A 13,870-nucleotide genomic window follows, 5' to 3' on the forward strand; every position below is an offset into this window, starting at 1 on the left:
ACTCAATTCAATAAACTAACATATGGAGTGGGAAAGACAGCTCAGACTTAGCCGAGTATCACCAGGAGATACTGGAACAGAGACTAAAATCACAAATAAGTAAGCAATTATTTTGGGGGGGGGGGGGGGGGGGGGAAGAAAAGAAAAGAAAGAAAAAAGAAAAAATAGTGAGAAGAAAATCAATATAGCTCAAAACCTGAAGTTCTGAACATTTCCCAAACCACTCTAGTACTAATCCTTCACCGTGAGTGATGACAAAGGCTTGTTCTGGATGCTAACTCAGTTCAGATTTTCATCACAAAGAAAAGGAAACCAAAAAACCCCATCAAACCACTGTGACTCGACAGCACGACTGCATGAATGGCCAACCAGCATTATAAAATGAAGTTTTGCGAGAAATCACCATATATATTAATATAACTATCTTATCAATCCCTGCCCACACCTCCATAACCCTACCCCCAATCATTCTATCCAGGACTTTTTCCCTGGGAAAAAAAACAAGTATCACATACAAAAACCTGGAAAATTTAATAGGAATTATTGCTGTCTTTTATAAAGAATAGTAGGTAAGGGTCTGGTCTGAGCATGGGAACATTACCCAGTGAATTCTGTCATGACTTACTGTCCTAACCACATTCACTGCCTTCCAGTGGGAGCCTGATCATGGTTTTTTAGCAGGAAACAAACTAGTCAAAATCCTTACAGCAAGTAATTAGGGTGACTCCTGAGTCCTGATCATTTTCCTGCAGAATCCAGTGATAGCCATTCAACTGCTTTCTTTACCTGTGGCTGAAGTTTAGGTGGGATTCACTTTCTGTGGGATGCGAAAAAATCAGTTAATGTGCTTGGAATGAAAGATTGGTGTTTCCATTTTTCTGGCAGAAGAAAGAGGAGTTGATGAGCACCATTTCTCTGATGTACATGACTCTTTCTGTGACATCCCAACAAAATGCTGCCTACAGACATACAAAATTCTTCTGGAAATCTTGATGACTTCATACTGTGAGTGCAGCATTATGCAGGAAAACTGTTGGATATAGCATTCATGCTGGTGCAATTCCTTGCTGTGGTTCTATAGAAAAAATATTTTCCTGCACATTTACAAATGGATGGGTTTAATTTCTGGTGAATCTATGAACAAATTGTTGTCAGCTTGCTCTTCCAGGAAGTCCTCTACAGTTTTCTGGAATTCCTATCACAGGACAATGGTTTTGGACAAATACAGGGTGATCTTCATAGCTTCAGAAATCTGCACTAAAAACTGACCCAGTGTGGGCTGGTGCCTACCAGATGGTTCAAACAACTTCTGCTGTTCCTTAGAAGCTGACAGATGCTCTAAAAACAGGTCATCGTTCCCTTTCCACCTCCTGATATTGTTTTCATTACACACATACTCTAAATAATTTTAAGAAAAAGCAGACTAATAGAAAAATATTATGCTAACTGGAAGTATTGTATGATAGACACTCCATTTTCAAGTAATGCTCTCTAATAATTTTTACCTGGAGCTGAAGCACCAAGCTGAAATACTACATGGCTTAAAAAGCAACTCAGAGAAACAACTAAACCTGAAAGAGTCACTACTTTCTGATACATCCATCCTGGACAACTTTAAAGTACAAGTTTGGTTTAAATCCAGTGTACTGCATGCTGGTAAGAGCACATACTCCTTCCAATTTACAAAGACTTTAGTGGCAGGTCCAGCTTAGAGCCCACCATAAAACAGAAGGTCTTTCATCATTGCAAAAAGAGTCTAATAATTACATTGCAACCCTGAATACAGAAGACTGAAGTGGCTCTTTCAGAGCCAGGAATAGCAGCAATTGAATGAAAAGAAGACTTGAAGAGATCTTGTCCTTCCCAGGTAACACACTTGCGGCTTATCAGAGTGGCTGGTGTCAGAACAAGAAGGAGCGAAGCCACATGCTTCTCTCCCAGACCCACCACATCTGGTCCTCCACTGTGGGAAGACCAAGCTTTAAGATTCTTCCGTATAGGGAAATTAGGTGGTGTCTATTCTTCGTCAGGCCTTCATCAGAGGACTGCGTGGGTGGTGCCTACTTGTTGTGCACTAGTATCCCTTCTACTACAACATCATCCAAGAAAAACTAAGCTAAAAATGTATGCTGCTTCTCATAGCCTTGATTTCAATCTCAAATTGGTAAAGATGTTATCAGTGTAGGAAACTCACTTTACCTTGTAGCTTTTAGCAATTAAACCAATCTTCAATTTTGTATTTTTCAGTGTTCTCTGAATTCTAGTACTTCTAATGAGCATATGCAGATGAAAAATTGCATGTTCCCAGGTTTTCTTTTTCGAAGATTCACAAGGGAAAAATAGGTTTTCAGGAAACATGATCTTTACCCTAAGATTTTTCCTTTAAATCAAATTAATTCCTGCATATCCGCAAAGTAGAAGGAAAATGTGTTAGTGTTTTAGCTGTCATGGTAGAAGAGAGAGGAAGGGAAGAGAAATTAAAAACAGGGTGGTATTTTCATCCTACATTTAAATAATTAATAATGGGTTTTTTCTAACATAAAAAGCAGGAAATAAAAAATGAAAGTTTAAAAAAGGCAATTATTCACATAATTTCTTCCCATAACCCCCAGAGCACAAAAATATTTTCTTTTACTACACGATTACTTAGCTTAATTACTACCAGTGACATTACAAGTTTTTACAGTACATTAAGAATTGTTGGTTGAGAAAGAAAATGCTGTGTTTTGCTTATCAAGAGCAGAGTAACATGTATAAAATCATTCGCTTTACAGAAGCAAGTCAAAAAGTTTTAAAGTTTGGAAGGAATTAACCAAACATTAAGTAATATTTTTCACTGGATCATTAGTATTTTAGAAGTCAAGCAAGAAGGAGTAGTCCCTGCCAGATAGATATAAACAAAATATACACATCCAGCATGCAACTCTATGTGTGTTTTAAGTAACTGCTGAGGATTAACTTAGGCCTCTTCATTGGATAAAAATCTCAATATCATTTATAAAGTGCCCCTGCATTTTTACAGCAATGGAAAGCTGCAGTCCCAATTTCTGAATATCAGATTTTCAGAAAAAAAGAATAATCCCAACTAAACTTTTGTCTCTTTCCCCACCCCCAACGCCAGATTTTTTCTTTCTTTTTAAAGGCTTTGCATTATTTGTGTCTCTGTAATTCTTTCACCTCCAAGATGACATTCCTTCCTTTTCAGTGGTCTTCTGAGATCGTAAACTAGGTCATGGAAAACTACTGCACTTAAGAAGAAAGTAACTATTTGGTTTTCATAGGTGGTTTATTTTTAAAAATTGGTCGGGTTATAAAATTAGTCCATCAAACAAATGAGTAATTTGACAACTATCTGTAGCAGTCCCACAGCATTTATAAGGTCTGTTTGAAGGAGTAGTTTGATTGGATCAGTTGCTACTGAAGAATGTGCGTTGATGCTCAGAAACTATGGATCATTTTTTATCAACTAGTAAGTAAGATGTTGCCTTACACACTGTTGATTTGTGTCCTTTAACCACAGCCACAGGAAAACCCATTACCTTCTGCAGCCTTTACTGCTTTTGATTATTATGGTGCCATTCTGCTGACACATACAGAAGAGTGGAGCAGTCCACTCAGAAATCTTTCTGCACCATTGAGTCTGCAGTTTCAAAGACTGGAAACAACATAAGTGCTGTCTGAGATCCATACTCTTCTGTCTCAGTATATGGGGCTTGTCTTGGGTTGCTTCCATGATTCGCATCCCCTCATGTGTATCCTACTCTAAATTGTGTATATCTCTCTGGCACTACTAGGAACAGCACTTAAAGATACGACTCTACATTTATCCATGAAATGCACATCATGTCTTTCAGACTACCACTGCTCTGCACCCAGATAGTCCTAAAACAGGCTCTGGTTGATAAGCTTGTTTGTAAGACTGAAAAACAAGTGAAAAAAACCTCCTTGAGATTCAAATATTCAAATTATCTCCTGGTCAAAAATATACTTTAGACATGCCAAAATGTTAGTAGGAGTGTAACTCAGTGCTACTATTCTGTATCTGAAAAGTGTCAATAGTTTACACCATTAAAGAGGCTGGTCCTAAATATAAAAAGGTAATTGACATTTACAGAATAACTTCTCTTAATTTCTATGCTTTTTGAACCAGATCTGTTAACTTGGGATTTCCACGGGCTACAAATTCTTTCTGTAACTTCTCTGCCATTACTGGTATAGTTTTGTTTTTCTATTTCCAAACAAAAACAATATTCTTCTATATTTTATTTCATTATAATTGAGAACAAATCAAATGGAAAAAATGGTTTTAAATAATTCTCTGAGGAAATATATACACTGACTGACCATTTACTTATTTATGTTATATACATAACTGTGGCTATAAGCAGTAGAAGCAGTAAGACTTCAAGCAAAATAAACACAACCTGTCTCTTTTTATTCTTGGTTTGTTGTGTGAATAATTGTTATCATTTTAAGATTTGAGTCATTAACTATTAACAGTCCAGTTTCTCACAAATATTGGGGTGAATAACTGAAAATTCATTTCACAAACATTTAATTTGTGCTGTGAACTGCAGTAGTAAATCTGTACCCAATCCAAAATCAGACTATAGCTTTCTCTGCTTGTAAATATGTCAGTGATGTAGGAATAACATGTCAGCAAAACAAAAATCATCATCCTGACACCTCAAGAAAGATATTAGTTCTGTTACAGGCTCCTGTTGTATTAAATCATCTTACAATAGTTCTGGCAATAAATTATAGAGGTGAAAACAAATAAACTCCAGAAGATTGCAAAGATGTATTTTTTGAAGGAAAGTAAACCTAATAGGTAAAATCTACGAATGACGTTCAAACTTCAAGGTCTGTTTTTAACTGTCAAATTACTAAGTGTTCCTTTAAAAAACCTCTTTCTCTGTGCTCATTATTGGGAACTGGGTTTGAAAACAGTATATACTGGTTTTTTTCACCTACCAGGATTTGAACAAACTTGTTCTTATTTATGTATTTCAGACAGTGTCTCAGAGAAAGAATTTATTGTTTACATGATCTAAATCAAGAATACACAAATGTTTATCATGTTCAGAAACAAAATCTGTACCTAAAGGCTGCAGCTTGCTCTTACCTACATGATAAACTAAACTTCTGAGCTAACCAGACCAAAACTTACAAGTGAGTGCAATCCAGACTAATACCCTGCAGTTTGTACAAAATACCACTAAAAACACAGAGCTTGTGTAATTTTTTGTGTGTGTTTGGAAGACTCCTATACGTCTCACTTGATGTAAAAACTGGTATTCCAGGTGTTTGACATGTAACTGTCAAAATAGCTGTCCAAATCATCTCTTTAATTTGAATCAGTATTTAGTCACATAAAAATAAACCCAGATATCCTGAGTGGAAGATGTGGCAAATGGTTTTCATGGCAAGAAGTGGCATAAGTTTGTTATTAGCAGATAACAAATTGTTTGTGGGTTGTGTATAACCAAATAAACTATTGACTGGTAGCAAACTAGACTGAGCGGCAACATTAAGCTAAGGAGTTCAAGAAACAAGTTATTCCATCTCCTTTGGCAGAACCCCCTCTGGCTGCTCCCAAAGCAAAAGGAATTTACAACTTACCCAGAAACTGGGCTGAATTTGTGGTAGATCATGCCTTCTTAGGGGAAAAACTTGCAGAAAGACACCGGATAGAGGGAGGCAAAAAGTCCTTTCCACTAGTTGTTTCAGTGAGGAGTGGGAGCAGAAGGCTGTCCCAGGGCGGAAGCGCAGCCCAGGTACCCTGGCGGGAACAGGAGCTGGAGCAGGGCAGCTGGACCTGCCTGCCAGCCCTCTGCAATATCTGCGCACCACTTGTAGCCTCTCTGTCTGGGCTCTGGGCATCCTGCAGAGGACCCTGCACTTCAGAGAGCAGCAGCTTGAAGAAATACTGAATCATAAGGTGAACAAGTTCTCCTTCTGCAAAGAAATGGACACCTGCCCTATACGTGCCCCACTTCTGCATTCTGCTTCTATAAAAGTGTGCAGGGGGGGATTTTTCTCATGCCATATTTGAAACATACGCTTGCATTCAATCACTCATTTTACATGGCAATTCTGATCATTCTGATGCATTTATGAACAGCGTGAAAAACATTATTGATGTCTACAAAAATGCAAACAAGAGATACAAAATTGAGTCCATCCTACTACTGATGTGGATGATCAGCCTCAGTGTTGTTATGTACTACGCAACATGAACTTTTTCTTTTGTTTTGTTGTATTTCAAGTGAGAGCCAGGAACCATCTTACCACCTCTTAAATGTCACTGTTCCTAGACTAATCATATACACAGATGAGTAGAGATAAACATGTGTAATCCTAAACACAATGCAGTTTGAAGGGAACAAAAACAGCCCCAGTAATTCTTCTCCCAGTATAGCACAGGTTGGCATGTTGGAGCAGACTTCAGTACTGGCAGATGATAAATGAAATACATTGATTTCTCTATGACAGCTCCTCTCTATATTTTACAAATGGCCCATTGAATCTTGCTGAAACTGTTGGGATAAAGTTAGTGAAGCCTGTAAGAAGATTCTGGTAGCAGAACTTACATATGCAAAATTCACAGCAGGTTATATTATGACTATTATCATCCTTGTTGGAAAATACTTTCCTATCTGCATAGGTTAAACCATACGGTAATAGCACCAGTATCTAAAAACCAGACTGCAGGTATCTCTAGCGTAAATAGACTTCTTGTTAATGCATATGGTTATTATTCTTTTATCAGTTAAATGTGTATCTGATTAACACTTTTTCTTAATACAAAAGCAGATATATATATTGCAGTTCTAAAGAGTTAACCATAAAAGCATTTTACTTAACTTACCAGTTGTTGAAGCTGGAAGGAGTCTTGCCCTAAACTCTACCTGCTCTCATGTTTGTAATATCTGTCTCTCTCTCCCGCTGTCTCCCTCCCCCCCCGTGCAGAGATTGCAGTAAACTTAGAAAACTAGCAGGGACAATGTTTCAAATGACTTAAGAAGGAGAACAGGAACAGTCATTTCGTTCTCTTTTTTTTTTTCAGATGAGTACAGTACCTTCAGAAAGAAGGAAGGAAGGGAGGGGAGAGGAAGTCAACAACCCTTTGCTTTCCTGCAAAAAAATAAGGAAACAGCAGATAGCAATCTCGTTTTCTCTCAAACAAAATGTTTGGAAAAATAAATATATCCAATCCAAAAGGAATTCCTCAAGTATTATATCTGCATTAATGGCTTCATAAAACCTTCTTTACAGCTTGTTATGTGCAACTACATGAAATGAATTTCCTAAGTAGTGGGTAGGAATAAGACACCCATATCTTACGCAGAACAATTAGCCGTAAGCTTGCATAGATAATGAAGGCTTTTACTCTAGAGAAAGACTAATCATAGATGTATACACGGATCTTGTTTCCATGGTGATATAGGTAAAAAAATGCCTAAACCCCCTCTTTACTCTGATCACAGGAAAATAGCACATTGGCTATTTATAGAACACTGTGGGGGAAAAAAAGGGGGATAAAAGGGGTCAGAAAAGTGGCAAGGATCCTAGCCTGATACTGGCAGTGCAATAACGAATAATTAATTTCAAAGAATGGCAGCATAGAAGGCATACTGATTTATCCAAACAAAACCAATGTGCTATGTTCTAGAACAGATTTTATAATTTAATCGTTTCTTTCTTTCTTTCCCCATCAAACATATTTTCACAACCAGATACTGGCCAGCTGGCTGAAGTTATACTTGGGATAAGTTTAGCCCATTGTGCTCCACTATGTTTTTGTTTGCTTGTATCTTTTCCCCTAACTTTATCTATCATCTGAAGGTCATTTATAGTGATTAGATGCTCCCTTTCTTTCCCCATTAATTTTTTTCATCCTAACATACTTGCCAGTAAACACCTTCACACTGTCACGGGAGCTATGTTTTTAGTTTGTCTGGTAATGCAGGAGTGAATTTGGAGCTGCTTCTCAACAAGCAATTCAGGTTGATTTCTGTGAAAGACTTTTTAAAAAGCCTTTTCAAGAGGCCTTCTCCTACACCCTCTGCATCCAGAAGTTGCTCTGGAAGCAATATCTAGATCAATGCTGCTGAAATAATTGTATTACTGCTGTAAATCCAGTTTTAATGGAAGGACAAGTTGGTATGTTATCCCATAAAGATTACTATTTCATTTATTGTACAATAATAAGAATAGATAGGCTCTAAACCAACATAGGAAGTAGCTCTTTAGCACCTGTGTTTCTTTATGCGATTCCTGGTGCTATTTCCTGAAGATATCTAGCAGTTATTTTGTTGGAAAGGCTTCTATCTTAATATTTAGAAACTGAAATCTTTGATAAGGGACATCAGTATTTGACAGAGTGGTGCAGGTGCTGTGAGTGATCTCTGGCCTTACAACATCTCCAGGATTTTCTGCAATGGACAAAACCATAACAGGAGGGTGAATTTTAAAAGCAAAAGAATACAATGCACTTAGATTATATACTGCAAATGAAGTCCTTAATTCTCCCTTGGGAATGGAGGTCCTAATCAAATATATCTCCTGTGCATACTGAGCACAAGGGAAGGAAAGAGGTATGGAAGGCCACTGAAGTAATGTATTGTCCTGCAGGGTCAGCCTAATAGCACAAAACCATTAATTTTGTTTCAAAATTGTTTTTCATGATCTTGAAGATAGTAGAAACTTCCAGGCCATTCCAGACAGTTTAATTTATTTATTTGCCAGGCACAACAGGCTAATGAGACCCTGTAGGCTGCCATTATGCGGGGTTTTGTTTCTCTCCACTGGGAACCCAATACAGAAGCATATTTGAAAACCTATGCTGATTAAGTTAGGATCATTCTTAAGTAAGTCTCTGAGGGTATGTGATAGTCTGCATAGTCCTCTGTGAAGGACTTAATTGTCACAGTCCTATACTTGTTCTTCTCTTTCCTTGAGGACGGCAAAGCTAAGGAGCTGGACACAAATATCTATGAAATGCCTTCAATAGGTTATAAGACTTTTCTATCCTGATTGAAGGGGACTGTGAGAGGCCCTACTTCAGCAAGGACAGCAGGAGATGGGAGGTCTTCCTTCACTTAATCCTACCTCAGGTTCCATTGTCAGCAGCCCTTCTACCACCCAAGAGGTCAGGACTTAGTTGCCCCAGACAAGTCCAGGTAGAGTAATCTTGCTTCCTAGGATGCAGCCACTGAAGTACTTGACCTGTTCTTACTTTTGCTGATTTCTCCCAACTGCTGCCAGAAAATCACAACCCAATGAGAACGAGGCACTAAAACTGTGATTTTCGTGCCAGAAAAATACCTTGCAAGGTCATGTCTTTTGCAATGCATGTCTTTTGCATGTCAGGTCAATGTGCAATTAATGACCGTGGAGAAAAAAAAAAAGCATGTACAAAATCTTTGGTATCTAGAGTCGTGCAAACCAAGTAACAAGGCATGATACTATGACATTTACCCAAGTTTGAAGGGACAAGTTGATGTGTTTTTCAGAACATTTCTGGAAGAAGTGTTTGCCTGGTTTTCTGTTGTTTCTTTTTTTACCTTTTCTCACTCTACTGTTACCAAAATGAAGGCACTGACACAAATTCAGAGAGATTCAGTGTCTGCCTCAATGCAGTTAGAGGAACAACATTAAGTGTAAGTAGTTCCTGCATTCAGTACATAATGTTCTGTATGGACAGGTCATGAAAAAGCCATTATTGTGTTCATGGTCAAGGTAAGTTCTGAAGACCAAGAAAATTCCTCTAATACATGTTTAGACTAGAGCTTTAATTAGATTAGGATATATTAAATTAAGACCCTTATTTATTTTTTTCTTTTTTGCTTCATTGAGGAATAAATTTTGTTTCACAGTCTCCTTCCAATGAAAGCAGGGATACTTTCCTATATGTTCAAAATAAGAATGGAATAAACAAGCTCAGCCTCTATCCAGCACAATAGGAGACAACACAGAGGTAACTGCACCAGCAATAGTATCCCATTTCATCCTGAGAAAATGAAACCAGAGGCAAAACCCAGAAACATTTACTGGTTTTCTTCATTGCTTTATAATCGTATATATCTGAACTGCCTGTCAAAAAATAAGATTAATAACTTCCTCCAGGTCTACAGCACACCTGTGGCATTTTAGCTGAGTAAAAATGATACAGTTCACATTCAGAGACAAAAAAACTGAAAGACCTAACAGTTTTGCATAAATCGCTCTCTTCTGTGCTTTCCTGATCTCTTTTCTGCGTTGCATATTTAACATAGATTGTTCAGGAACAAGCTGGCAGAAGGCTAATGGGACCAGAGACAGGTACAGGCTGAATCTAGAGAACTCCTGTGCTGCAGCATGTGGAGGATATAGCTCTAGTTACCAATATGAGGTTATGTTTTGCAATTTATTATGTTGTGACACAATAAGCCTGCATACTCTGTGTTTCATTTAGTTTCTCAGCTTATAAAATATTAAAAGGCTAGGAGATATTCCAAAGGTTTTACTCTACTGCCTGTCTTTCATGATTATAGTATGACCAGAGTATTCTCATGAGTATGTGTTTGTACAGCCAAATTTACTACTGTTTTATCAATGTATTTCTTACTTTTGAGACAGGTAATGCCTAATCGCCACTTTAAAGAACAATTAACACTTGCAGACTATAACTTTTGGACCAACCACATACGTCAATTGTTTTGGGGAGAGAAATGTGGAAATTTGTACCAAAGAGAGTAGTGTTCCTGACAATAAACACTTTATTATAATTTAAAGTGGCCTTTACAACTTATCCTGGGCCAAGCTCATTTCTGGTAAATGACATTGGCTGCAGTCTTTTAAAGACATGCTTTTCCTGTACTCTGTATGCAATCATCACAACTACCTTTACTAAAACAATACGATCAAAAGCTATTTTAAAATATGATGGTCTGATTAAGAGGATGTGTTTTCATCTTTTAACATGCATGAAGTTATGAGAGCAGGATTGTGAGCCTTATTCAGGTCAGAGGTGGACATGAACTTGGCTTTGGTCAGTATGTTTGAATTTGGTGTCACTTTGAAGATCTGTAACATGTGGAAAGTTGACAAAGTATCCACCAAGTCTTTTGGTGGTTTCTCAAACCGGCCATTTGACAGCAGTTTTACCTGCAGTTTTACCTCTACTTAGACTGGAAAATAAATCCAGCATTTGTTCCTGTCTTTCTTGGTTATGTTGCTCAATTAAGTATGCTCATGGACTCTGATGTCCAATTAACATACTGTAGCACCTGAAATTACTTAATATGTTTATGGGTGAAGGCTGGGCATCTAATGTTGTAAAATGTGTAAGGCTTCACAAAATATGAAGAAAAGGCTTGTCTGCATATTCTTCCCTGTATAGTGATGCTTCTTACCTTGTTAGGTCTGATAATATAACTACTTGTTCTAGAAGCCTGATATTCTATCTCAAAATTAATTTGAAAAGAGTATGAATTTATCTCTTTTTTCAATCAGTCTCCAGCTGCTGTCATTTTCATTTTAAATATTTTAGTCTCTTAGCTAATGTAGACTCTGTCTTATATGAAATGAATGGCAGTACTGCTTTTTGAGCTTTAGTTTCTGATACTTTTTCAAAGTATCCAGTAATTGTGCTACAGCTGAAATCCTGTGGGCACTGTACAAAGGTCCTTTCTGAGAGGAAAAGAATGAAGTGCTACCGAGTGGTGCACCACTGATTTATAGCTGCTAGACTGTAGAGACAAAAAAACTCTTGGGAAATAATGTATGCCATGCCAGTGTGAATGCTGATAGATTGTGTCCCTACAGCTTTTTTGTAGCATGAGTGTGGGAGGGTGAGAGGAGGAGAGAGAGAATGGGAGAACCAAAAGAAGGTAGGAATTTGAAAGAAATTCAGAAGGAAGGAATTTGGAAGGAAGGTAGGAATCTGGAAGGAATTCGGGAGGAAGAAAGGAAGAAGGAAGGAAGGACAGAAGGAAGGAAATTCTAGTTGGAGTTTGGGGTTGTTTGTTTCCTTATTTTGGGTTTGGGGTTGGACTCTCTTGAGGTTTGTTTTTTTCCTCAGAATATTAGGCAGAGCAAACACTCCTGAAGTCCTCATTCATTTGATGCTCCTATTGACTGCTGTAAGACTTCCCCATAACTGGAGATAATTGTGTTAGGCCCCATACATGTATTAAAAACTACAGCCAGTAGTCACAATGTAAACTGATTGACTGTAAGTGACAGGGCATATGGATTGACACATGAGCTTACAGTACTTCAAAGCTGTTATTAATAAATAAAAAGTGAGTGTTAATATATGTAAACAAGAATAATTAGGGGAAAAGAAAAGCAGACCTCTTAGGTATGTTAGATTTCCTCTCTTCTTCCAAAAGTTTAAATGGGTTTTGTTTTCAGACCTTACTCTTTATTTTAACAGAACACTTTTGCTAAGACTGCTATTGTTTTGCAGAAAAGCATTTAGTTATGATTTAAAGCACAGGGGAAAAACACACAGTAAAAAACTCTGACTACACTAGAATTCTTGTCACTAGAATTTCTTCAGCTCTACACTCACTTTTGGTTATTCAGAGCTGCTCGCTTTGATTCATACACCATAAGCATACTCTGATACAACTCTGCTGGTGATCATTCTGTATCAGCATACTGACAGAATACCCCTTCCGGGAAGTTATCACTCCTGCAACAGTGTTGCAGGGTTCCCGAATATTTCTGAAGAAGCTGTCTTTGTCCTAAAACTTCTTTAATGCAATGATAAAAAAAAAAAAAACAAAAAAAACCTCATAGATTATGAAGATTTTTTCCTTCCTTTTCTTCTAATTCTCCCATGTCTGCTTGAAATATAGATCCCCTTTTTATCTTCCTTGGCAACAGCCGTCACTGAACCAGATACATGGAGAGATAATCACACAGAGATCAGCTGTGTGTTATCAATAACAATTTGCTTCTATAACCTACTAAGAAAACAGTCTTCAGTCTCTGGTGCATCGCATTCTCACATCAACACAATGTCACTGAATGTAAGATTTGAAGCACTTTGCAATTACAAAACAGATCACAACCTATGCGGGAATAAAGTGGGAGATAAACACTTCATAAAAGTATCAGCTGTTCTTGGAAAAGACAAAAAAATATTCATTTTGTAGGCTTTTTATTTCATCCTATGTATCTTTGATATAACAATCCTAGCCTCGTGGGTCCCTTTGCCATTCCCTTGGAAGACAGAGGAAGCTCAAGCATGGTAGTTCATGTCAAAGGGGTCTCTTCAGATGAGTACCACAAGGAACTTGTGGGTGCAAACACACAGCAGTGCTTGCTGACAGGGAGACCACCTCATGCCCCAGATGCCACCCCCAGCAGGGGTGGTCCATCAGGAGAAGAAATGCTGCGGGAGTTTTTCTTCCTGCACCAGCTAGCAGCTCCTGCTGCTGGAGTTCAAGAGAGTGGAGCTTCTGCAAATGTATGGCCTCAATATTTTAGACCACTTTGGACTTATAACTGCAGGTGACAGTGCAGAAGAACTTGGGGAGACCCTGGATGCCTGAGCTCCCACAGAGTTAATGGAGAGAGAGACAGGGCTGTTCAGAAAACTAGTCAGAGCACACACATTAGATGTCTAAAATTTGACAGTGTGAACACACCTCTAGGGAGCTTATGTTGCCTTAGATAAGCTCTACTTGTCCTATGAAGCATCCTAGGAGATGATCACAGCTCAAAGGAGAAACTGAATCTACAAAACCCCTCACTTGTCTCATGGCTGTCTCACTTCCCTCTCCATCTGGCCCTAAAATGTCTCTATGCCCTGGGACCCCTTGGAATACAAGGAAGAGCATGAGAGAACCTGCTGTATGGCTGTGACTTCCCT

At 38.1% G+C, this 13,870-nt stretch overlaps 1 protein-coding gene across 12 annotated transcripts in view; it reads right to left on the reverse strand.

Moving 5' to 3' along the window:
- ZNF366 (zinc finger protein 366) overlaps positions 1-6,992 on the reverse strand; it is a 34,030-nt gene extending 27,038 nt beyond the window's left edge. For 6 of the 12 annotated variants that reach the window (XM_010392816.3, XM_020584142.2, XM_010392817.4 and 3 more), the window contains exon 1: positions 6,872-6,992. Coding sequence is in view for 1 of the 12 variants with exons in the window: in XM_010392819.3 (XP_010391121.2) it covers positions 5,623-5,883 (261 nt within the window). In the remaining 11 variants the exon portion in view is untranslated. Of the gene's footprint in view, positions 1-706; positions 726-5,622; positions 6,013-6,871 lie in introns of those variants that run through there. The other 6 variants (XM_010392818.2, XM_020584141.2, XM_010392819.3 and 3 more) reach the window with 5 other exon arrangements.
- Positions 6,993-13,870: the final 6,878 nt, after the last annotated feature.

Source organism: Corvus cornix, chromosome Z (assembly GCF_000738735.6).
Source record: "Corvus cornix cornix isolate S_Up_H32 chromosome Z, ASM73873v5, whole genome shotgun sequence".
Lineage (NCBI taxonomy): Eukaryota > Metazoa > Chordata > Aves > Passeriformes > Corvidae > Corvus > Corvus cornix.